The sequence below is a fragment of the Lissotriton helveticus genome, chromosome 3_1 (genome assembly GCF_964261635.1).
Source record: "Lissotriton helveticus chromosome 3_1, aLisHel1.1, whole genome shotgun sequence".
NCBI classification, from domain to species: Eukaryota; Metazoa; Chordata; class Amphibia; order Caudata; family Salamandridae; genus Lissotriton; species Lissotriton helveticus.
Genome location: NC_136061.1, coordinates 1,959,521,477 through 1,959,547,450, shown reverse-complemented (window position 1 = coordinate 1,959,547,450; position 25,974 = coordinate 1,959,521,477). Strand labels below are relative to the sequence as shown.

The 25,974-nt window shown below is 44.9% G+C and overlaps 1 protein-coding gene across 3 annotated transcripts in view; it reads right to left on the bottom strand.

Moving 5' to 3' along the window:
- Positions 1 to 25,974, bottom strand: part of PIAS1 (protein inhibitor of activated STAT 1) — a 906,486-nt gene that overhangs the window by 303,098 nt on the left and 577,414 nt on the right. For all 3 annotated transcript variants that reach the window (XM_078683057.1, XM_078683058.1, XM_078683060.1), the window contains exon 10: positions 5,549 to 5,676. In XM_078683057.1, the coding sequence (XP_078539183.1) occupies positions 5,549 to 5,676 (128 nt within the window). The remainder of the gene's footprint in view (positions 1 to 5,548; positions 5,677 to 25,974) is intronic.

Sequence of the window (25,974 nt, the reverse complement as noted above, 5' to 3'; positions counted from 1 at the left end):
ATATGGGAAAGCCATGTGATCTCATTTAAGGCTTGGAATATCTTGCCCCAATACTCCAGAATTCTAGGCCGAGTGTATAAACCCGGCGTCTTGTGCGTGACAACGGGAACACTCCGCTGTATCACGGAGTCCATACCGAAAAAGTCTTGCTGGTGTAAAATACACTCTGTTAATATAATTAAATTGAATTAGCGGTCTACTATTAACAGAAACTAGTTTTATCACTTTGCAACAATACTGCCAGCACTTATCTTAAAGCACCTGCCCAAGTTTCCTTTGCCATTCCATGCGTGCCTTCATCAGGTGTGACCTCCTGCACATAGCCATAGACTACTCTAAATTTGTTCCCTCGCTCTATCTGGTCTCTCCGTCTGGTTGTGTTATTTTGTCCAACATAGCGCCGGGACGCCACTTTGCTGTGGCAGCTGAGCGCTTTAGAAATTCTATAACATAACATGCTCGCCACTAGTTTAGCAGGGATGGGGTAAAGTATTAAATAGGTAAGTGCAACCATCTCTGGCGGCTCCTGCATGTCCTCCCCTAATAGGCCTTGTAGCATGACGGGCTCTATAGTACTGATATCGAGTTAGGGTCTAGGGTTCATGACATTCCTCAAACACCTCCTCCTCAGCAGGAACCACACCGTTGTGGAATAAAATTACCCACCTTGCTTATACCTACGGTTTGTACTGCGCAGACAACATCTCTACCTCTCCCAGTCCAAAACCACCAACACCACTCCAGCAACATGTGGGGAGTACAGCAAGGTTCCCGCCGGTCTTTCCAGTAGGTGTCTCCACGAATGTACTGTGGAGTTTAAGCAGTCAAAGGTGCTATGTCTCCGCACCGTGCACCCAAAGAGAACCTCGGGAAAAGTGTTGGGGTCAGCGGCATCTCTAAATGTGTAGATGCAGCAAATCCCCAGGTCCATGTATCTAATAGTGTGCGTGTGAGCTCTGCGCCGCGTGCCGCTTTGAGTTCACCCATGTTATAGGGCAAGGTAAGAGTGTCCCACTTTACCCTCTGTTGCTTCCCTGCACAGGTTACCTTTTTCATCAGGTAACGGAGAACAACAATTATGGCGTGCGGAAGGAGCATTGGAATATGTTGGAATAAAAACAGGAATCTGGGAACCACGATCATCTTCATGATAGAGATGTGTCCTATTAATGATAGGGGCAACATATTCATGCTATCTGTGTCATTCGAAGATTTTGTGAATTGCCTTCCCATAATTATCCAGTAGCACTTTACCTGGTTGTGTGTGGATTTGTACGTCTAAATAGCGCACCAAGTCTGTTGACCACTGTAAAGAGAAGTCAAGCTGCACAGGAGTCCTAGTTGGGGTCAAAGGGAAAATGATGGACTTCTCTGTATTTACCCTGAAGAGCAACAATTACCCAAAGGGAACAACCTCCTGAAGCACTGGCGTTAAACGTCTCTCCGGGTCCCAGATGTAAAGTAATATATCTTCTGCATACACCAGTACAATGAGGAAGTAGCCTAGGAAGCGCAATCCCCTGTGGTTGTGGTATTCCTTCAAGGCACACGCTAGGGGCTCTGCCACGAATGCGTATAGGAGGGGAGGTAAAGGGCACCCCTGTCGAGTCCCCTAGTTATAGTGATGAGGTAGTGACTATCACTTATTCGTGTCCTGGCAGTAGGGGCCGTGAACTGTATTGTAATTATTTAAATAAAAACCTCGTCGCCAACCCGTCGGAACACTGCCTTCTTATTGCCGATTCTACTGAGTCAAACGCCTTTTCAGCATCCAAAAAGACTGCTGCAGCCCTAACATCTGGGTCTACCCTTTGAATGACACCAAAGACTGTTCTAAGGTTGTAGGTTATGCTCCGACCAGGAACAAATCCTGTATGTTCTGGGAGGCCCACCAAAGGTGCTTTAGGTGCCAGTCGGTTCGCCAGCAACTTAGCAAAAAGCTTAGTGTCAACTTTAAGTAGCGATAGCGGCCTAAAAGTGGAGCTACTGTCGGGTGGCTTACTGGGTTTCAAGAGGGCAACAATCAGTGCTTCCCTCATCAAAGTGGGCATCACTCAGCCTCCGCCATTGCCTCAAAGAGTGTGATTTATTTAAGAGTTTTATATAGCGCTAGCCAGACTCTAGGGTATCAGAGTGCTTTACAACATTGATCAAAAATGCAATCAAACATAAGTGACCGTAGTAGAACATACTGATTCGTGACGAGTACAGTTCAAACACAAAGAGTAACAAATACACTCAATAATTTGTGACGAATCCAGATTGGTGGGGGGGGGGGTGCGGGGGAGGACTAATTCCCTTTCAAGTCGAGCTAATCTATCCCTCAGAGATCTGAGCACTCCTGAATGTTTGGAAATAGTTATGCCTCGAATATATACTTTGATTGCTTCCCAAACAGTGAGAAAGCTGTTTACAGTACCAATGTTGTCTGAAAAGAAACCCTCTATCGAGGCAGCTAATTCAGCCTTAAAGACTAGATCTAATAAAGAGTATGGGGGAATCTCCAGAGCAATGTTGCTAAAATTTCAAAGTGGGTAATTAATGTCCAATAAGATTAGGGAATGATCTGAATTAGTCCTGGGTAGTGGGTCACATTTCAGAACATGTGTGGCTTAACTTTTAGATAACAACCAATAGTCTATCCAGGTATGGATAACGTAAGCCGCAGAATAATGCATGAAGCCCGGATCTCCTGAGGAGTGGTGCCTCTAGCTATCAAGCCAATCCAGCTGGTCAGCTGTCCCAATAATCACTCTAGCTGCTGCAGAATGGCTACGTGTAGGTCCTCTAGAGTGGTCCAGCTCGGGGTTCAGCATGCAATGAACATATCCGCCCCAAATATGTGGCATATCTTCTCATTGCAGCAAGGGAGCACCCAGCTCCGAGTAAAACTGCGGGTCATTACAATTGGGCTCATAAATATTAACTAGCATCGTTACCAGTCCCTCCTTATGGCATCTAGTGATCACAAATCTGCCGTAGGGATCCGCCCTAAGTCCCTGTAGGTTAAGACCTGATTTTGGGTTAACCCATATAAGGACACCACAGGCATGCGTAGTAAAGCCAGCTTCATAATAATGACCTTATAATTTCTGTTGTGCCAGGATGTTACCAAAGGGGTGCAAGTGAGTTTCCTGCAAAAAAACAGAGGTAATTTAAGATAAGCCACTATCCTCCGGACATTTTTATAATCATTTAGGTCTTGTACATTCCATGTTAGGAACCTCACTCTCTTGCGAGGATTGTGTTCTATCTCAGGTTGTACCTTGTACCCCGTACTGCTCCTGTTGTGCTACATTGTCTGTGTACTGTCATCCATCTGCACCTTCCATATTCAATTTGACATTTACTTATAAAAACTTCACCCAAACTCCCTCTCACGCCATGCAAACCCAAACAGAGCATACGCGACATTTTACCCCTCCCCACACCTCCCTAACAGCCCATTAACACAAAATAACTGAACATTAAGCATGAGCTGTGGAGCACAAATGGGGGTGAATGTTGCCGGATGTTACACCTGGCCGTGTCCCAGCATCACCCAATCCGAACACAACCCTGTCTACATAAATTGCTCCACCTTGAAGGACTCTGTAGCAATACCCTGCCTCACTCACCCCCCTCGTTAAAATAAGACATAGCGATATCCCAAATATCTCTCAACGAGTCCCACATAGAGGGGGGAGTGGGCATTGTAGTTTTCTCCACTTTAAATTGTCCCCAGCCACCAGCTGCAAAGAATGAAGCACATAAAAGGAACCATTTTACCAGGGTCGCCTGTTATGATGCCAAGTATCACTGTCCCCTTTCAGTCCTGAACCTGTACGATATGCAAATTACGGATCTGTTGCAGAGATCCCAATCGCATCTCCAAATGGGACAAGCACTTCAAAAAAGTTACAGAGCACTCCCCCACCATACGCAGAGACCCAACTTCCCCGCAATAACAGGGCTCCCCAACAGATGGGCATCATTGGTCCTCTGCTACCAGTGCGTCCTCATCCGGATTGGAAGAGGATCTAGTGGACCCTCGGCGAGATCTAGCACCTCCCTTCTTTTTGAGAAACTGCAGCACCTGTTGCAGATTGGTCAAGACGTGTGGCTTCCCATCGACTAAGATCCGCACTTGGCAGGGTACATCATGTTTAATTCCTAATACGAGTCTCAGAGTTTCCTTTTCACAGGGATGAATTGACGACATGCCTCCTGCACTTGTTGTGTAAAGTCCAGGTAGAGTGACATTATTCCCTTCATATCTTAGTGTCTTGAGTTGCTCAGCTTTATGGAGGGTAGCATCCCGATCCCTGTAATTCAGAAGATGTGCTATAATTGGTCGAGTAGCATGAGCCGGAATCGGTTTAGAGGCAAGAGATCGATGTGTGCTCCACTACAAAAATATCTGAAAATGTTTCTCTGCTCAGCAGTGAAAACAGCAGTTGGTCGATATAGAGTTTCGTATTGGGGATATTGATGGACTCTGCCACTCCAACAATTCTTATATTGTTGCGCCGTGAGTGCGCTTCCAGATCTCCGGCCTTGGATTGCAAGGCATGAAGCACGTTTTCCATTTTAGTATGAGCCAGGGTCTGCGCATTGAGGGTATCCTTTGCTTCAAAGACCCTATTCTCCACCATATCTAGCCTTTGTGTGTGCTTATCCAGTCTTTCGGTCATCCCGTCGATTTTGGACAGGATGCATTGCATCGCTGTGAGAATTTGTTTTAAGTTGGAGTCCATAGAGTGTGGATTGAGTCAGGCGGCAATGACCACTCAATTACTACTTAATACAATAATAGTTTGGTTGAACGTGTGATCAAACACCTTGCTTTTGCATATTTCAGAAGATAAGGACGTTTTGTTTGTTTCTTAAAACAGTTTCATGATATCCTCAGTTTCTCATCTGCAGTTTATTGCATGTGACCTTTAGATGATACAAGGATTCTGGATGCAAACATGCCATATAGAAACACACTTGAACCTATTCTATGCCCTAAGCCAAAATAGTATCCATTGGAGATTTAATGCTGACCTATTTTTACAGACTGTTGTGACATGATTTTACGCTGTTTTCTGCACCTCAGTGAGACAAGATGCTCATCTACATAATGTGCCACTCAAAATAAGGCAACTAAGCTCCAATGATCTCATCACACATTTATTTTCTAAATGATAGTTTTTCATTCTTTCCTCTCTGAATAAATGTGTTCAGAGTGCTTCAAGTTGAATCTATGATGGTAAAATTCACAGTGTAATATACCATGTTTTAACTGTGCTGATCTGCTTTTATGATACAGCCATTTATTGCTTCCCTACAGAAGCCTAGCTCAAATACTAACAAAGCTGATTTCATATTCCCCAGAAAAATCTATATGTCAACAAAAAGTCAACCTAATATGAAAATACACATGCCATGGTAGAGCTAGGAGAGTTTCAATTATTCTAGTTTTTCCAGATAGGGAAGTTAAACTCCACTCCATGTACCCCATGGATCAAAGTTTATGCAGGTTCCTTATTTGATTGTCAAGTGAGAACTCACCCCAGACACTTACCATCCACACCGTTAAAAGAAGAGAGCTCCTGCACTTCTTTTTTCGATCGCATCGGAGACCATGAACCATCTTCTTTAAACTGAATTTCATCACAATCCGTGCAGAATTTTAGTATTTCCATAAATAACCTTGAAGAGGGAAAGAATGTGGATTAGAACAGCTCAGATTACAACAGTAGCTCTTCATCTAACATACAGCTGTCCTGCATGCGTACCTTCTTTAGTATAGAATTTACTCTTGGGGTCTACAAATCTGTGAACACTTACCATTGATAGTAATTCCAAATGAGTTTTAGCACATAGAAACACGTTTAAAAACACAATATAAGCCAACACTGGAGAGCAAACTGAGTGTGCTCCTCTAAATCTATACCCTGGGATGGCAGGTACCACTTGTCAGCAGTGACCACAAGCTGCAGGATGACCAGGTAGTAAGGTCATCCCAGACAAAGGTTTGGAGCTATTGTACATCATCCCAATGTATGGGTACAAGGGAGGTCTGAACTTTGAAAGGTTTCAACTATTTATCGTAAAACTGGTCACATATCTTCACTAGCTGGCTCCGCAGGGAATGTGCATGGAGCTTTAAATGGGACATTGGACACCACCTCTGCACAGGACACATGCAGCCCGAGAATCTTCTGTAACCCCCAGATAACCAGGGTCTCATTTGGCAAGAGTAATTCACCATGTGGATGATGGCTATCACTCTCATGAAGGGCACCAAGGGGGTTCAGAGAGTACCCAAAACTGTATAAAGCCCTATGGGTTAGGTCACACTCTGGCTTCCATACCATGGCAGTGCTTCGATGAGACAATTTTACAGTCAGGGTCAGGGAGCTTGATTTAATAGCTCATCTAATGCAGGAATCAGTGCTTAATTTCCTTACCACATGCTTCAACACACTTGCTCTTCTTGTTTATATGGGAGAATGATCCCTTGCTCCCCAGGGAAGCAGACATTGCTAGAAAACACGGAGTATGGGATTCCTGAAGAAAACTATCTTTGGAAACCTCATTGTTGCTTAAGGCTTTTTGGGACCGAAGGATTTTGGTGGAAGGGGGAATAGGGGGATTGGGGTTGGGTTTAACATGAGATGATGCAGGTCTTGTGTGGAGGAAACTTGGTGAATTGATCCACTGGAATACTGTCCATCTCTGAATTCCAGATGGTACTGCTGGAAGCCATTTTCTAATCGGCAACTGGAACCGGTTTAGTGGTGCCAGTTATGAGGCAACTGGAGCTCAAGGGTGGTCCACGTAATTTAGGAGTGGGATCAGGGTTAGTGAGAGCTGCAACTTCACTGAGGCCGAGGAACCTAGCCTCAAAAGATTGCTTTCTGACCATTTGACAGTCTCAGCCGAGGACAGCACAAAGGCAAAATGTTCACTCTCGTACGATGAGTGTTGTATGCTGGTGTTCTGAGAGGCTAGCTAGGTGGGAACTGACCTTCTATGCTTTTTCTTGTGCCTGGATTATTTCAGGCATTCCTGTGAAGTTGTCTTGGCAAACTGGTGTTAGGCTTCTCAACTACCACCTGTAGTGGAGGACTAGGTGTCAGAAGATGGCCCTGTCTGGTTACACAATGACTACAACAGACTAACCACATGAGGAGCTTGGCTTGGATTTTCCCTCCCCTTCTGTGCCCCCAAATCTCTCAAGTCACCAGATCCTCCGAGTAATGCATTAGGAAGGAAAAGGAGAGGTGTAACTGCGCCAAAAAGCATAACCTCCTAAAACTGGTAAAGTAAAGAATCAAGAACGTTCAATAAGTTTGCAGCTTTGCTTTCGCATACTCAGACCCCTCTACCAGCTTGAAATCGATGCGGGTGTAACCCACATACAAGTGGTGTCCGAATGTATAGTCTCGTAAACATGGCAGTGTCCAGGGGGTGCACGCGTTTTCCAAATTGGATTGTCTCAGATGAACTTGAATCACAGGACGTGAAGGGTAGAAGCCAAGCTTGCTAGGTCTCCAAGCCACTTCAACAGTCACTTCTAGGTGCTTAAGTTGCAACTGGTACTCAATGATGTTCAATACAGCAGAAAAGAGAACTCAAGTACTTCTGTCCCAAAATTCAGGCATGAGGTTTCAGTCTGAAGGCCAAGGCTGGAAATCACAAAGCAGTTTTTTCCCAAGCAACACAACTGGGAAGATAACATGGTGCCTTGCAAAGAATAAGCCAGAAATCGGGCTGTAACTGTACTGTGCATTTTTGGGCCCTGCATTTGAAGGAGTCTGAAAGCGCAAGTATTCTTTTGCCATTCTCTACTGCATTGGCTTTACCAGGCATATTCCAATGACAAGTTGTTTTGAAAAAAATATTTAGGGTTTTGCAAAAGGTGTGGGTGTGTGTATGTGTGCTGTAAAAGGCCTGTGGTAAACAGTTCCTTGCAAATAGTGCCCACCGACCTGATGGAACATCTTCACTTCAAGATAATGGCCAGCCCTACCTCCACCCTCCGTGGAACCCTCATCTACCAACGCCCGAGAACCCATGGACTTTTTGCCAACTCCATCACGGACATCATCTCCCTGCATGCCATCGCATCCACCAACTACACTCTACTGGGAGACCTCAACTTCCACCTCGACAACCAACTAGACCCCAGCACCACTTCCCTCCTGGACAACCTCCACAACATTGGACTCCGCCAGATCGTGACCGAAACCACGCACTCAGCAGGACACACCCTCACAACAGGAAACTCCATTACCTTCAGCCACACCACCGAACTCCCATGGACTGACCATCGATGCGTCCACTTCACCTTCAAAACATCCAACATCCACCATCCACAGACACCAGCACCTGCTCCCACGAAGTAACTGGACCAGAATCACCGACTACCAGCTTACCTCATCACTCAGGAACTCCACCCCAACCATCGCGGAAAACGACTACGTCAACACCGCAGACCCAACCCTGCGGTGATGGATCTCCGACAGCGCCAACACCATAGCTCCCCTCAAGAAAAACAACACCCACGCCAAGAAAGCTAGATGGTTCACCACAGCACTTCGAGAGTCCAGACGCACTTGCCACCGCCTCAAAAAGGCCTGGAGAAACACCAAATCCACAGAAGCCCACAGCAACTTCAGAGCCGCCTCCAACGCCCACCACCAACTCATCAGTAAAATGAGGTAAAAAAGCGATTGAAGACAGAATCTCCACTCATGCACACAACAGCAAAGAACTCTTCATCGATCGACAACTGGACAGCCCTCAGCATCGAAGACACACTGAAGACGATGAAGTCAATCCGCTCCAGGGCCCCCACGGACCCCTGCCCCCACCACATTTGCAAAAAAGCCGCCGACACCATCGCACCCATGCTCTGCCACACCATCAACCGCTCCCTGGCAACCGCCTTGTTCCCTGACCGGAAAACGCTGAGATCAAAACCCTTCTGAAGAACCTTTCGCAGACACCACCGACCTCAAAAACTACAGACCCATCTCCCTGCTCCCATTCCCAGCGAAAGTCATCGAGAAAGCCATCAACAGCCAACTCGCCACATTCATCGAAGAGCACAACATCCTCAACTCCTCCCAATCCGGCTTCAGAAAAAAACAGTACGGAAACGGCTCTCCTTTCCGCAACAGACAACATCCGTACCTTTACTGGACAAAGGAGAAATAGCAGCCCTCATCCTCCTCGGCCTCTCAGCGGCGTTCGACACAGTCCATCACCGCACCCTAATACGCAGATTCCATGTCGCAGGGATCCAAGACAAGGCCCTTGACGGGATCCGCTCCTTCCTCTCCGGCAGAACGCAGCAGGTCAGACTGCCCCTTTTCCTCTCAGACCCTACACCTACCACCTGCTGAGTCCCCCAAGGGTCCTCCCTCAGCCCTACGCTCTTCAACGTCTACATGGTTCCAAGCACCCCCCTCATCAGAACCTGCGGACTCAACATTGTGTCATACGCAGAAGACACCCAACTCATCCTCTCTCTATCCAACGAACCCAACACCACCGCCAGACACAACTTTCTAGAAGGCATGGAAGCCGTCACCAAATGGATGAAAAACAGCTGACTACAACTAAACACAAACAAAACGGAAGTACTCATCATGGGCCCAGACGCCTGGAACGACACCTGGTGGCCCCCCGCCCTTGGAAACCCGCCCACCCCAACGGACCACGAACGCAACCTGGGAATCATCCTGGACTCGGAGCTCAAAATGGACCACCAGATCAACTCCATCTCGTCCTCCTGCTTCCACACCCTCCGCCTCCTACGTAAGACCTTCAAATGGATCCCTCTAGAACACAGAAAGACCGTCACTCACGCCCTGATCACCAGCAGGCTCAACTATGGCAACGCACTCTATGCCAGAATAAACAAAAATCTCACCCGCAAGCTACAGAACATCCAAAACTCCGCCGCAAGACTGGTCCTCAACCTCACAAGCCATTGCCACATCTCCCAGCACCTGTGCACACTCTACTGGCTCCCCATCGAAGCTAGAGTCACCTTCAAGATGTTAATCCACGTTCACAAGGCCTTCCACGACACCGGACCAGCATACCTGAACAGCAGACACAAATTCCACACACCCCAAAGGACCCTACGCTCAGCCTAGATCGCCTACGCCGTGGTCCCTTGCACCAGAAGACCATATCGGGAGGCCGCTCCTTCTCCTTCCGCACGGCCAGTGCCTGGAACGACCTTCTGCTCCACCTCAGACAGATACCGCTCCCCATCTTCGCAAGAAACCTCAAAACCTGACTCTTCGACAGACCCCCTTCTTGATGGACTGGAACCAGCGTACCTTCCCCACCCCCACACCATCAGCGCCTTGAGACCCTTACGGGTGAGTGGTCGCACTCAAACACCTGATTTGATTTGAATAGTGAATACAATTCCTACATGTAATAGTGGTCCGCAACTATCAAAATCTTGTGCTTCCATGCCATCTCAAACTATGAAATCAGATCGACAAGCCAATTGGAACTCTAACCTGTGGACAGATGGGAGATTAGCCCCACCTAGGATGTTTGGTTCTAAAAAAGCAGCACATGTGACCAAAAGTTGTTGGGGAGTTGGAGTTATGAGACTTGTGGGTGGAGGAGATGAAGTTAAGTCAGAGAGCAGCAGGTCAGAAAGGAGCAGCAGGAAACCAGTGGAGGTAGACAGATAATGCAAATAAAACTAAGACAGAAATCCAGAAGTTTATTGCAATGCTGTACTTCTCCTAGACACAGAGACCAACAGGAAATAGTAGTGGCCTCAAGGCAAATATTGGGAAACTGATGGGAAAAACTATAAAGAGACAAAATCAAAAACTGAGGTGCTATTGAAATGTTTTACTAGGCATGCTGGGTTCACCAAGAACTTGCTGGGTAATAAATAAACGCAGGCACGTTGGTGCTCACTTGGGTGTGGAAGCCTTAGGCAAATGTTGGTACAAGCGAAAGGGAGAGAGGCTTTAAAGGTGTGGGACGATAGCACCAGGGGTACATATGCATATAGCACCAAATTTCTCCTGTGTATGACAGATGCATCTTCTTTGTCTTTCTACGGATGAAGAACCCATTGATGTACAAGGCCAAGAAAGAAAACAGTACAACAGAGCAGAGATAACAGGATCACATCACACTTGTTTGAAGACCTTGGTTCAGTTAAACACTTTCAGGAGAATTTATAAAACAAAATGTGCATTATCCTTTCCTTTTAGGCCAAGCAACTTATCAGGGGTTATCTTTCTAACTAGTTTAGCCAAGATTTATGTAGAAGACACACTGGATACATGGATGCACTGGACAGCTTAGATGAACGAACTAGTGAGGATTTTTAATCAGTTCCTACTTTGATGGGGTGAAACCTATTCAGGGAACGGCTTTTAAGCATCTCTTTCGATTATCAGCATTACCATAGACCAGTCCCACCAGGACAGACACAAGTAGTTCATGATTCAAAGTCTATCGATTAATAACATGACGTCCAGACTGTGGGCACAAGAGCTATTTTAATCAACTTTTTGGATGAAGCCCAGGTGCCTTGAAGAAGGTGTTGCACTGATTGCATGCCCACAGGTTGAAGTCTTTAAAGAGGAAAGCTATGTTTGATAGTGTGGAAAAAAGTAGGATGAGACTTCTGGAAGGTAGAATGTTTCACTTTATGGGCACATTTTTTTTAAAGCAAACCAATATCCAAAATGGCTCTCCTGGTACTAACCATCACAGAGGGAATAGATACGTTTTGAGAGCTTTACAGAGCAGCAAAAAGTTAAGACTGTGAGCAAACAGAAGAGGGCTGAGAATGCCAGTCTTTATGCAAAAATTGGAAAAAGAAGGCTAATTCAGCTGAGCATGAAGGACTTTAAAAAACGAATGTAAAGAAGAAGATTGTGGCGCATGGTTGAAATTGTAGCGGTGGATTTTGACACGAAGATATCGAGGGCAGGATCTGTGGAAAGCATGATGCACAGACAAAGCACCTTGAACATGCAACATGTGGCTATGGGGAGCAGATGAAAAGCAGTCAGATGATGTGAATTAAGTGCGCACCCCAGTAGCATAACAAGTCTTGAAATATAACTGCCTAACCAGCACCTCCATCTTTTCTCTCATTTTGCAGAGCATATCGAGGTGTGGCTGAAGAAGATAAGTAAAGCCAAGTCATGCAATCCTATGGAGAAAAATGAACTTATCAGTTTGCTGGTAAGTAAACTGACATGAGGGTTGAGTTTCTGGGGTTAAGACAAGGGTTCCTCCAGGGTCAAAGATGCACTCAAAAAGCACCCTCAGCGGCACTAGGGCAGTTGGTTTCAGAGTGCAGAAGCCCAATGTTAGCCTATGGGGCTAGGGGCCCTTCGGTCGGTCCCTGCTCACGGGCAAGCCACAGGGTTGAGGGAGCAAAGTTCCTAGGGTCAAGCTCGGGGCAAAGAGGTATCAGAGTTCGCACCAAAAGCGGCACAGGAGCGGCCGGGTGCAGGATGCCGATTTGGCATCAGGAGCTCGGTTTTAAATGGGAGTTGCTGCTTTTGGCTGCAGGCTCGATTTAGGAAGTCTTTCAGAAGGAACCAACAGCTGGGCAAGTAAGTTGGAAGGCTCAGGGATGAAGGTGCAACTCAGGTCCTCTTTTCAGGGCGCCCGGATACAGGGGTGCCTTTTGAGGTCAGATTTCACCTTACGGGCCACTCGCGGTGGTGAGGGAGAGGACACGCCTTCTGGGTTGTTCACATTTTTTTGATACCACAAACTTGTCTCGTGGTGGCAGGCTGGTGTCTACCAGTCCGGAAACCCACCAGAAGGTGTTTTTTTTGTCAGGGGGCATCTCTGAGATGCCCTCTGAGTGCATAGTATAATAAAGCCCACACTGGAATCAGTGTGGGTTTATTATGCTGAGAAGTTTGCTACCACACTTCCCAGAATTCAGTAAAGTCATAATGGTGCTGTGGAGTTAGTAATGACTAACTCTCAGACCATATACTCTTCATGGCTTTATTGCTCCTACGTCGAAGAATGGACTTCGACACTGTAGGGTACAGTGCTCATGCATGTATACCCTCACGAGTGGTATAGTGCACCCAGCTAGCGGGGTGTCTTACCTATACCATAGGCAGTGGTTTTCAGGCATTTGTGCCATGCCAACTCTTAACTTCTCTGCACCAAAACAAGCGGGCTTCAGAGTGAGTGAGTGTGTGTGTGTGTGTGTGTGTGTGTGTGTGTGTGTGTGCGTGTGTGCGTGTGTGCGTGTGTGCGTGCGTGTGTGCGTGCGCGTGTGAGAGTGTGAGTGTGTGTGAGTGTGTGTGTGTGAGTGAGTGAGGGTGAGTGAGTGTGAGTGAGGGTGAGTGAGTGTGAGTGTGAGTGTGAGTGCACGTGTGTGTTAAGGTACAGGACCTCTAAGGGTGGCACAATATGTGCTGCAGCCTTAAGAGGTCTTCCCTCATCACAGTGTCTTGATACCCATGGTACATTTTACGAGGGACTTCCAGAGGTGCCAATTGGGGGTACAAAGGTACAGTTTTGGGAAAGAACACAGGCCCGGGGAACCTGATTGTCAGGGAACCAGGGCACATCAATTCAAAGTGCAACAGAAATCTGACAAACGTGAGCGGGGGGAGCCGGTTACAGCAAAAGAAACCCATGCATGTGGCAGATACCGCAGCTTGGAGGTGGAGGGGGGCACACACCCATCATTTTACTGCACCATTCCTGGCTCAGAGTGTCTGGGTTCAAGCCTGAGCTGCTGGAGCATCTGGTCAACCTGCTGTTCGATTGGGAGCACTTCATCCGGTCTCAAGACAGTGCGTGGGAAGATAAAGGACAAAGATACTGCAAAGACAATTGGCTCCTTACAGACCCCCTCGGGTAAAAGGTCCTTTTGTAGGCAACACTAAAGAGGAGGTTCCTAAACCACCTCCCCAGAACCAGCCCCCTCATACCAAAGCTGGCAGCATGGCTGGCAGCAACAAGCTGGTAGATTGCTTTCAAGAGGCTCCTTTAGGGGTAACAATTTCAAGGGCTGAGGCAGAGACACTTCAACCAAGTGTGCCTGAACTACCAAAAACGGACTTATCCAGCATTCCTCCAACACACAAGGGCCGTCAGGGGAAGATCCAGGGATTTTTTCCCCGCTGGGTAGAGATCACCTTGGATAAGTGGGTACTAATATAGAGCACAGCCATTGTCTGGAGCACATAGCCTCTTCAAACACCAGCCAATCGCCCACAACCTCAGCCTCTAACATCTCATACACATAACCCTCCGCAACACCAGAGCAAGGGCGTCTATCCACTGTACTTCCTGATACCCAAGGACGGCTCCCTCAGACCAATCCTTGACCTCTATCTGTTCAACACGAGCTTCCTGTTGGAGCACTTCACATGTTATCCAACAGGATGGCATCCGTCTACTGCAGCAATGCAATTTCATGGCTACCCGACCTGAAGGACACCTACTTTCACATCCTGATCCATCCAGGTCATCCAGAATTTAAACTATAATTGAGTCTTTGTACAAACCTGTAACAAACGTAGTTCTCATCCAGCTTGCTTGTTGATCAATCTGTCTAGAAAAGTACAATTCTAGTTACCTGTACTAAGCCCTGCTTGGTTCTGCAAATAAAATAGGTCAAAGAAATATTTATGATAAAAACAATTGGTCTGAGTTCAGTCTTTGAGAATGACATTTCTTGCCTGAGTGAGTACAATAAATGCTTAATACTACCCTATGATGAAGCCTTACTAATCGCCCACACTACCACAAATAGAGAGTAAGGTGCAATCTACTTTTACCATCATTCAGCCTTTGGGGATCCATTAGATTCTGTGCACACTATACCTTATTTTGGTATGGTGTATACAGAGCCACCTTCCCACATCTAATGTTGGCATTGAGTTAGTCATGCATCAGTCTGTAGCTGCACCTACTGCTACTCATTTCCCTGCAGCATTTATGCACTTACTCGCCTTAGCAGGAGGTTGAGCATCACCAGTAGCCTGTTCTGCTGCTCGTTTGTTATTGGTGGTGACCACTAAGGAATAAGGAGGGAAGTGACCACAGAGGTAGAGTGAGTCTGAGGGAGCTGGAGTACATTTTTTGTCAATAAGTGGCATTACCACACAAGATTTTACAGTCTCTTTAAAATTATCAGGAGCCATTTTAACCGTTCCTTTGAGCATGGGGATATACTGCATAGATCACGGTCTTGGAGAAGGTATCTCGGAGGAAATCCTCTTCCTCTGGGAGAAGGTACAAATCCACCTTGTGGTAGGTGGCAGCACGCTGAATACTACAATGGTATGCTGTAGTGTCATTGGGATAAGGCCCTGACTGGGATGTGTTTTAAGTGTGGGTTTGGGAGGGGGGGTCTACATTGCAGTCCTCCCAAGATTTACTGGAAACACCCTGTATACAGGTGTGAACTCTTTGGCAGGTAAATAAGGGCTTGGGTTGCTGGTGTCTGGATAGGACTCTGGGGACCTATGTGGGGAGTGCATAGGAAATGATGGAGGAGGTGGCGTAGGAGGGGAAGATAGAAGAGGTGATGAGTGTGATGGAGGTGTAACTGATGGAGGAGGATTGTATCTGGGTCTTTGGAGGACCATGAACACCCAGTGGTTTAGCTTCTTCAGGAGCTAGTTTGAGCACTTGCTTTGGGGTAGAGCCTTCTCAGAAACTGCAATCTTGCCTGTACGCAGGTGGAGGACAATATTGTGAGGTCTGACCTCCAGCTCCTCCTGATACATTTAGAGAATGGGACGTTCCTTGACCTCAAGTGCGTGAGGCTTCAATGCAGAAGGTAGCTTTAACACAGAAGATGGTTTTGGTACGAGATTGCCTTTGACAGCAGTTGGGGCTGGTGTAGAGAAGTCTGCGGATTTGGTGGTGCTTGAATATGGACACCAATAGAAGGTTTGGGCATCGAGGAGGATCAGGTATTGAGGACCCTAGCAGAGTACATTTTAGGCTAACAGGCATTACTTGAGTGCAGACTAGTGCTGTGGGTCAGTACTGTGCCTAAATAAATCAGCAGTTTCATCAGTGAGCTCAACACCCAGCCACTGGTCCAGGGATATTTAGAGCGACACTGGCCCAGACGCTCGTCGCCGAAGGAACTGATGGGTGGAACTGATGTGCAAGTAGAGTGATACGAAGATTGTACTCACAAAAGGGTGGAAAGGAAGAAAACTCCAGGCCACAACGGGTACCGACAAACTCGTTACGAAAGGGTCCATACTGGATTAGATCCGAACTCTACGCGAGGTAAAACAATCTAACAGTGGAATATGGGATCATGCACATCTACACTTTGAGTAGAACAAAAACAACTTGCCATGTCCACACCAAACACTAGATGGCAGGAGTATGCACAGCATGTGTATCTACAAACACACATGCTCAAAACATTGTTAATCAAAGAGGAATCCTGTATGTGTATGAGAATTTAAGGGAGAGAAGTGTAAGCACTGAAGAGGAAAAGAGTAGAGTATGGTGGTTGTGCTGGCAGGATGTGGCTAGGTGGGGATGCAGGGACAGAGACGAGAGGACTGCAATCCTGAAATGAGTGTGTGACTGCAGAAGGAGAAGGTCATTATGAGTGAAAGGGGGATGTTCAGGATTTGTAAGTGCAGAAGCAGGACGGAAGTGAGTCGAGAAGGCTGAATAGAGTTAGTGTAGGAGAAAGGCAAATGAAGGATTGTGAGCTCAGTAAAGAGGGAGGCAGTAGCAGAGTGCAGAGAGAAGAAAACGAGTTACCTGTATCTTAAGTTATCCAGTGTTGGTATCTTTCATAGATTCACATGCTTAGAATCATCCCTGCCGACGAGGTGGGAGTCTTGCGGTACAATAAAACATATACATTATAGTCATAACAATATTACAAAATAGGCTACTATGGACAGCAAAGTCACTACATTGGCCTGTCTTAGTCCTTTTGCAAAAAGAACCAAATTTGGAACACAGCCAATCAGGCTGCAGCAACCTCTTAGAACCTTCCACAGAGAGTCAAACCCTCAGATTTTTGTAGCGCAAGTGACAGTAAGTATGCCATAGAGATAAGGTAAGCCTCTCCGGGGAGGAGGGTGGGTCGCATGTGAATCTATGAAAGATACCAATACTGGATAACTGAAGTTACAGGTAAGTAACTCGTTTTCTTATCCAGTATTGGGGTATCTTTCATAGATTCACATGCTTAGAATCAGAATAGCTAGCAGTAAATTAAACTTAGTTGTATAGTGGATGGTGGGTATCATAAGAAAAATAGATACCTTGTAAATCCAATACAGTAATGCAGTACACATTTGAACCCTAATAAGGGAAAAACATCATATACATATACATCAAATAAACATATCTATATATTAAACATGTCAACTTGTAAAGATATAATCACTTCCTCACAGAGGCTTACCTTACTTAAAAAGGTTTCTCAACACTGCTTGACCCACTGCTGATTCAGCTTCTGTTGCCAGATCAAGACAGTAATGCCGTGTAAATGTGTGCACATTCTTCCAGGTTGCAGCACAGCAAATCTTCTCCAAAGGTACTCCAGCAAAAAGAGCAGAAGATGAGGACACTGCCATTGTAGAGTGAGCCTTGGGTCCCATGGATAAAGGTTGTCCAGCCTTAACATGGCAGAATTGGATAGTAGATGCAATCCATCTTGCGATAGTGGACTTCGTCACAGCTGTTCCTAGCCTTTGACCACCATAGGAAATAAATCATTGATTGGATTTTCTGAAGGACACAGTACGTGAAATGTAGAATTTTAGACACCTTTTGACATCCAAGGTATGCAAAGATTTCTCAGCAGAGGAAGACTGATAGGGAAAGAAAGAAAGCAATATAACAGACTCGTTAAGGTGGAACGTAGAGGGAACTTAAGGAATTAACGTAGGATTAGATCTGAGGACAGTCATTGGTGAATTTCAAATAAGGTTGCTTGATAGTGAAAGCCTGGGTTTCACTGACTCTGAGTAGAGGTGAGTGCCACCAAAATCACTGTTTTCCAGGAGAGGTACTTTAAGTCAGCTTTCTGAAAAGGCTCATATGGAGGTTTCATAAGCTGCTGCAACACCAAATTAAGCCTTCATTCTGGAGGAGGAGCTCTGATAGGTGGAAACGTCCTGAAAAGTCCCTTTAGAAATGGTTTAATCAAGCGATTAGAGCAAAGGGATGCCGCTCCTGTAGAATGCCTGTAGGTAGAGATGGCCGCTAGATGTAACTTAACCGATGTGAACATAAGACCAGACTTAGATAACGATAGAAGATAAGGCAGAATCTTGTCTGGAGAACATCTTAAAGGATGTATATTCTTGATAATGCACCAAGAACAGAATCACTTCCATTTTAGAGCCTACGTTTTTAAGGTAGAAGGAGCCCTTGCTCTAGCAAGAATGTCTCTGCAATCTTGAGATAAATTTATCGCCTTAAATTCCGTGAATCCAGAAACCATACATGAAGATGCAATTGGACTGGACGAGGACGAAGAATCTGGCCCTTTGATAACAGGGTCGGAACTGCTGGAAGATAGTAAAGTGGTGCCTCATCAAATCTTTCTCATACTGAAGCAGCACTGGGAGACCCCAATATACAGAGTGCCAGTTCCTGTGTGCACAGATGGAAAAGGTCCTAGGAAGTTCTCTACACTTTAGTCTCCAGTCTGATAGTGCCTTGGTTGAGTGTCTGCTAAGAGGCACCAGACGTGGTGGGGTTGTCTGCAAGATAAGCCGGGATTGCTGTTAATAATGTGTAAGGATCTATGCTTCATAGAACATTGAAGCAGTTGCTAGGAGCTTAGAATGTTATTATGTTAATAGCTAGTCAGTAGAGAAAAAACTGGGGAAGGAGCTGGAGGTCTCTTTTACTTGTGACTAATTAAAGTTACTCTTTAATTACAAGATCAGCGTTGGAGTCATCTTTACACTGGCGACGAGGGTCAAGCAACTCTGGCAGGGGACAGATACTGGGACCTCCACCCCTGGAAGATACTATTTGGTGGTTGTATACATTTTCACTCCTTCAGATTAAACTACCTGCAGATTTTGGATGTGAAATTCTGTCTGGTACGTACTTTCCTCAACACTGCTTTGTGGATCAAGCATTTGGAATTCAGCTGTTACTTAGCTAAGAGGATTTCTGTAATTTCGGAACTTTTATTGCATATTCTTCACGATTTGGTGGATTTATTGCGTATCCTATTGGATTGTGCATTGTGGAAACTTATGCTCATTGGTGGACTGGTTTTCGTATTTTGGCATTAGCGTTTTCAACATTTTTAAGCTCTTCTCTCAAGTTGTACTTAGCGCGACTCATGTGCATCCTTTAAAAACTGTAACAGCATTACCTGCTTAGCGCTTACGCGTGCTGTTGCCATCTTTGCCTTCATTTAGTTCTATCTTCAAAGTTACGTCATCGAGCGTCTTCAAGCGTCTTCTCCATTGTTCAAAGCAGACCCACGTCATTCACAACATCACGTCCTTACGTTCGTCACGTACGTGGGGTCACTGACATCAAGAGCGTGACCCATACGCAGTTGCCATATTTGTTTGGATATTTTAAATCTTCTGACATAGGAGGATCTTGACGGAAGATTTTGAGGACGCATTTTTCATTATCTTCAACAAGGTGACTTGTGGAACAACTTTGAACGGTTGTGGCATGTAACATTTCTCAATACAATTTACATTGGAAAAAGCGTTGGAAAGGAAACGTCTGTTAACTTTTGGTTATCAGTACTTTTTAAGGAAACGTGTTCGTTAACTTTTGGTTATCAGTACGTACTTTCCAAGGGAACGTTTGTGGCAAGCAGTGTTACATATGTTGCATTATATGCGTTTGAAGCTGTTAGTTATTCATCAACACTTTTGCCTTCAGATTTTGATTCATTCCTAGCATGTGTTGGTCAGTAGGTCTGGGTTTGTGATACTTCTTTGAAGCTTTCACTTTATTCTTTTCTTCCATGGCTGATCAAACCCTAGCTGCCCCTCCTTCTTTTCTCCCTACTCCTGGTGAGCCTCCTGTACCCTGGAAGGAATGGAATTTCTTTTAACTTACATCTTCGCTACTGGTTCTGATAAATATGGTCCAATTAGGAAACAAGCTATTCTGCTCCATAATTTAGGAGTGGAAGGGAGGAGATTGTACAAAGATTTACCGGAAATATCTTTGGGTATAGGGGATGGCCAAGCTTCCAATGTTTATGAAATGAGTATGCAAATGCTAGAAAAGAGGTTTGTAACAAAGATTAATACTGTCTTGGAAAGACAAGTTTTTCTGTTGTGTGCAAAAAAGTGACGAAGATATAGCAACTTATGTGGCAGCTTTAAGGGGTTTATCTTTAAATTGTCAATTTAATGATTTGGGGGATTCCCTCATACGTGACCAGATTGTCAGATGTACCAATAACAAAAGGGTAAGAGAGAAGTTACTCATTAGGGATTGCACGTCAGAAGAAGCTATACAAATTGCTAAAGGTTTAGAAAATACTGACTTCTGGATAAAAGAAATGGATAAATGCACCACTGCCATAGCGTAGAGAGACAATACATTAAAAGAGTTAGAGCCTGGGTCAAAAAGTTCCCACACTCAAGCTTGTGTTGATGAGACAAGAATTGTTAAGGGAAGTGGAAAATTTGATTCTAAATTCACAAATAAACCATTAGGTTATCGTCCTGTTAGTTTTGGACAACAGAGCAATTCACGTGTAGTGAAATGTTATAGGTGTGGTGCCCCAGGGCATATTGCATCCAGTACACGCTGTACGGCTAGGAATGCCATCTGCAGAGCGTGTGGAAAAAGGGGCCATATAGCTAAGGCTTGTAATGCTAAGACACAGTATATTAATGAAATTGATGATTGTTGTGAAAGTGATGATAAATTAATGTTGTGTGTTGATGGACTAGCTTTAGATGAGGTTAGTCTTTGTGCTCAGAAACCTGTATGTCTTGTAGACATAGCTACAGAGAGTACAGACAAGTTGGAAAAACCACATTGTCTGATTAATTTTGACTGCAGAGATCCTAAAGATCCTGAGACTAGAAATGTTAAAATGTTAATCGACTCAGGGAGTTTGTATACATTACTGTCCAAAAGATATGTATGTCGAAATTTGGGGGAATTACAGTGACGTTGATTCTTGGGTTGCACCAGATATAAGAGCAGTGGGACATGGAGGAAAAACAATAGATATTCTAGGGCTCAAGTGGATGGTGATAACTTTTTGTAGTAGAAAGGTGTTTGGACGAGTTTATCTCACAAAACAAGGTTCAAATTTACTTGGCTGGCGTCATCAAAAAGACTTAGGTATTACGTTGAATCCTAATGCTGCTGAACCGGTTTCTACACTCTGTCCTCAATGTTGATAATTTTGAAATTGACATTATGAAGAAATTTCCTAATGTTTTCTCGGTGAAATTGGGTAAACTGAAAGGATTTTCTCACAAAATCATACTCAAGAAAAATGCAATACCAGTGGTCCACAGAGTGAGAAATGTACCGCATTTAATGAGGGAACCTCTCAAACAGGAATTGGATAAATTATTAGATTTAAAAATCATAGAACCCATTGAAGCCTCAGAATGGCTCGCGCCCATTGTGGTCGCGCCCAAGGATGGTGGGGCTAAAATTCGGCTCTGTGTGGACTTGCGCGATTTAAATAAGAAAATATGGTTTGACAGACAACCTTTACCAAACATATCCGAGATGTTGAGTGCGATGGGTGGTGGCGTTCTTTTTAGTGTGATTGACATGTCTCCAGCCTATCACCAAATAGATCTGGATGCGAAATCTAGACATCTTACCTCTTTTGTAACACCGCTGGGAGCATTTCGCTATTGCAGAATGCCTTTTGGTTTAGCGTCTGCCTCAGCGGTGTTCCAAAGGGTAATGCAGCAAGTCTTGGGAGGTATGGAAAATGTTTTATGCTTCCAAGATGACGTATTAATAGTGGGGAAGAATTGCGATCATCACAACAAGATTTTGACAGAGGTGTTGGAACGTATGGAGAGAAATGGTCTGACCATAAAGAAGGAGAAATGCCAGTTGAAGCGCGATAGCGTCACTTATCTGGGTCACGAAATATCTGGTCTTGGCATCAAACCTAAGAAAAGTATAATCGCTGCGATTAATGATGCTCCCACACCAACTAACAAAGATCAGCTAAGATCTTTCTTGGGGCTAGCTGAATATTGCTCGAAGTTTATCAAGGGATTTTCTAATGTTGTTGAACCCTTGAGGCAATTAATGAAGAATGGTGTTGTCTTTAATTGGAATGAAGGATGTGAGGAAGCGTTCAAGTGCGTGAAGATGGGAATTTTGCATGCACCAACACTAGGTCATTTTGATGTTAAAGCTAAAACTTTGGTTACCACTGACGCGAGTGCTGTGGGAATCGGAGCAGTGTTGTCTCAGATGTGTGATGGGGTGGAAAGAATTATTGGATTCGCTTCAAGGAGACTTCAGGGAGCTGAAATCTCTTATTCAGTTATTGAGAGGGAGGCTCTTGCCTGTACCTGGGGAATCAAACATTTCAGGTATTTTCTTTGGGGTATGCCATTCAGAGTTCGGACGGATCATAAGCCCCTTGTTCATTTGTTCAAGGGGGGAAGAGGTTTAGAGGGCAATGTCACTCCCAGAATATCAAAGTGGATTTTGTCAGTACTAGAATATAACTTTGAGATGGAGTATGTGAGAGGTGAAAAAAATGTAATTGCAGATTACTTGTCTAGAATGCCGGTAGAGTTAGTACTTAAGGAGCCTGAAAATGACGATGCATTGACGAGTTGCAATGAGGTACTAGCTTTTGACAAAGGAGAATGGGAGAGTGCCATGTTTGAAGATCAGCTGATCCCATTGGTTATGAAAAATGTTTCTGGAGGATGGTCAAATGAATCTTGTGCTGATATTCGTTTGAAGGGTTTCCATAATGTAGAGAGTGAATTGAGTGTCGCTGAGGGTAAGTTGTGGAGAAGAAACAAATTGGTGCCACCATGTAATCTTAGGTCGAGAATTATGAAATTGGCGCATGAGGGTCACTTAGGGAGGAACATGACTAAGAGAAGAATCCGTGAGTGGTATTGGTGGCCAGGGATGGATGGAGAGACTTGAGGATTTAGTAAAGAATTGTCATGCGTGTGCTGGAAGTGATAATACGAAAGTAATTAGACAACCCCCCCTTTCTTGTGTTGAATTTCCAGCACGTCCCTGGGAGAAATTGGCGATTGATTTTTTAGGTCCAATTTCTAAATTAGGTGCTCGCAACAAGTATTTAATGGTCCTTGTAGACTCACTCAAAGTGGTTTGTGGTAGAGTCTGCTGAGGGTATTGATACCAGAAGGGTGATCAATTTCATGGAAAGAGTGTTTTTAAATGAGGGTATTCCGAAAACTTTGATCTCAGATAATGGTGTGCAGCTGGTTTCAAGAGAGATGAAGGAATTTTTCGATGGTATGGGGATTTGTCATGAGAAGGTTGCATTATTCAGGCCACAGGCCAATGGCCTAGTTGAAAGAGTTATTAGATTATTGATGGAGAAGGAGTAGTTTCTGTCCTGTAACTCCAGTTCTGTAGTAGGGGTATCTCTGTTATAGTCATAATCTAGTGAATAGTCCCGCTAGATGGACCCCGGCAATCAAAAATAATCTCTTAAATTGTCAGAAAATTGCAGAACTGCAAAGACACTTAAGAGAAAATTTAAAGACAAATAATGCAGCCTATATCCACAGGCTACACTGTCCAGTACTTCAACTAGAAAATTCCACCAAAAATCCACAAACAGCAAAGCCTGTCCAGATTTCCCTTGCTTTAACAGCAAACACCCTCAGAAATGATAGAGAGGAAGGCATGGACAGACAAGCCCCATAGGCTGCCATTATGTGGCTTAAATAGGATACTGTGCCTTTAAGAGAACTTTCCAGAACTTCTCCCAGTATCCCAGAATGCATAGCAGGTCCCTCTCACTTTCAGTTCTTTTTGAAGGCGTAACACGCCAGACCTGTCGCATTCCTTAAATGAACATCTCTCTCCACCGGGGAGGCGGGAGGGCGCTTATGACTATAACAGAGATACCCCTACTACAGAACTGGAATTACAGGACAGAAACTACTCCTTCTGTAGTAGGGGATCTCTGTGTATAGTCATAATCTCGGTGTATAGTCAGGCTCGGTGCTTTCACCGCAACTCTTTAATATCTACATGGAACCTCTTTCCAAACTACTCAGAAAAGCCAACATTCACTTCCATCTCTATGCAGATGATACCCAGATCTATCTGGAAACAACCTCTCTCAAAGACATACAAAGACTCAATGATGTCTTGAAAGATGTCCAACTTTGGCTCACAAGCAATCACTTAAAACTTAACCCTGACAAGACAGAGACACTCCTCATCTCAAATAAGGAAGACAACCCACAAATTGCCGAGTGGTTAAAAGCCATTGATGCACTTAATGGAAATCTGATTCTAGCGGACTCTGTCAAATCCCTCGGCATTGCTCTCGATCCAAAACTGAATATGACGAGACACATCAAGAATTCGGCCAAAAACGCGTTTCTTAGCCTAAGACTACTGAACAAATTAAAACCCTACATTCCGCCCAATGACCTCAAACAGGCCACCCAATCTCTGGTTCTGTCAAGACTGGACTATGGGAACGCAGTCCTCTCAGGAATTCCAAAATCACACTTGGCTCCCATCAAAACAACGCTACATGCGGCTGCTAGAATGATCACCGGTATCAAGAAATATGATCATATCTCCCCCGCACTCAAGGAACTGAAATGGCTCCCAGCAGAAATGCAGATTAGCTTCAGAACAGCTTGCCTCACCCATAAAGCCCTTCACACCGGCAAACCAGATTACCTGGCAAAAAAACTCATAAAAGCAGGTCAGTCCAGGAACCTAAGAAGCTCTAACTCCCTTCTACTCATCCCAGCTAAGACCAGAAAGAAAAAAACTGCTGACCGATCTTTCACTGGAAGCGCTCCCAGAATCTGGAATGCCATCCCCCCGCATATCAGAATCATTCCCTCTTATGTAGAATTCAAACGCCAACTCAAAGACCTGTTCCTCAACCGCTCCTTTGGAAATGGATAGTGGGGAGCAATTAACAATGATCGAGCTCCGCTCCAGCTCTAAGACTCTGAAGATCCTTGAAAATGTCATTTACTTCAATGTGTTGCTCTTTCATTATTTTTTTTATTTTTTCGCTCCTCTGTGGATATGTCTCCCCTCTATTCTTTATCTGTTGATTATCTGTGCTGTACCTACTGTAAAGCGCTCTGATACCCTGGGGTCTGGCTAGCGCTATAGAAAACTTCTTAAATAAAAAAATAAATAAATAAAATAATCTAGTGAATAGAATGGCAAGCCCATCCCCACACCAAAGCGGCGGTGGAGAAAAGAGAATTAACGCCACTATTGTGCGAACAAATTCCGCAGCGAAGCCTGCCCAACCTGAGCGTCTGCCCTGGCATCAGTGTCCAGGCAGTAATGCTTAGCAAAGGTATGAACCGACTTCCAAGTGGCCGCCTTGCAGATTTCTGCAATCGGAACATTACGGAGCAAAGCTGTCGTGGCAGCTTTTCCCCTGGTGGAATGAGTCTTAGGCTTACCTCCTAAGGTCTTATTAGCTTTTTGGTAACGTAACTGTATGCAGGACACAATCCACCTAGAGATAGACTGCTTAGAGGTCGCAAGACCCGTCCTGACAGATCCATAATTGATAAACAATTGGTCAGACCTACGAATATCTTTGGTCTTATCCAGATACAATTTCAAGACCCTCCTAACATCCAGGGAATGTAACGACCTTTCCGCTGAAGATGAAGGATTCTGAAAAAACGTAGGCAAAGTTATGGTCTGGTTGACATGAAAATCAGAACGCAGTACGCATAACAACCTTAGCAGCATGAAATACAGTAAGGTTCTTGGCAACACAACGCCTGATTTTCACTCACCCTGCGGGCCGAT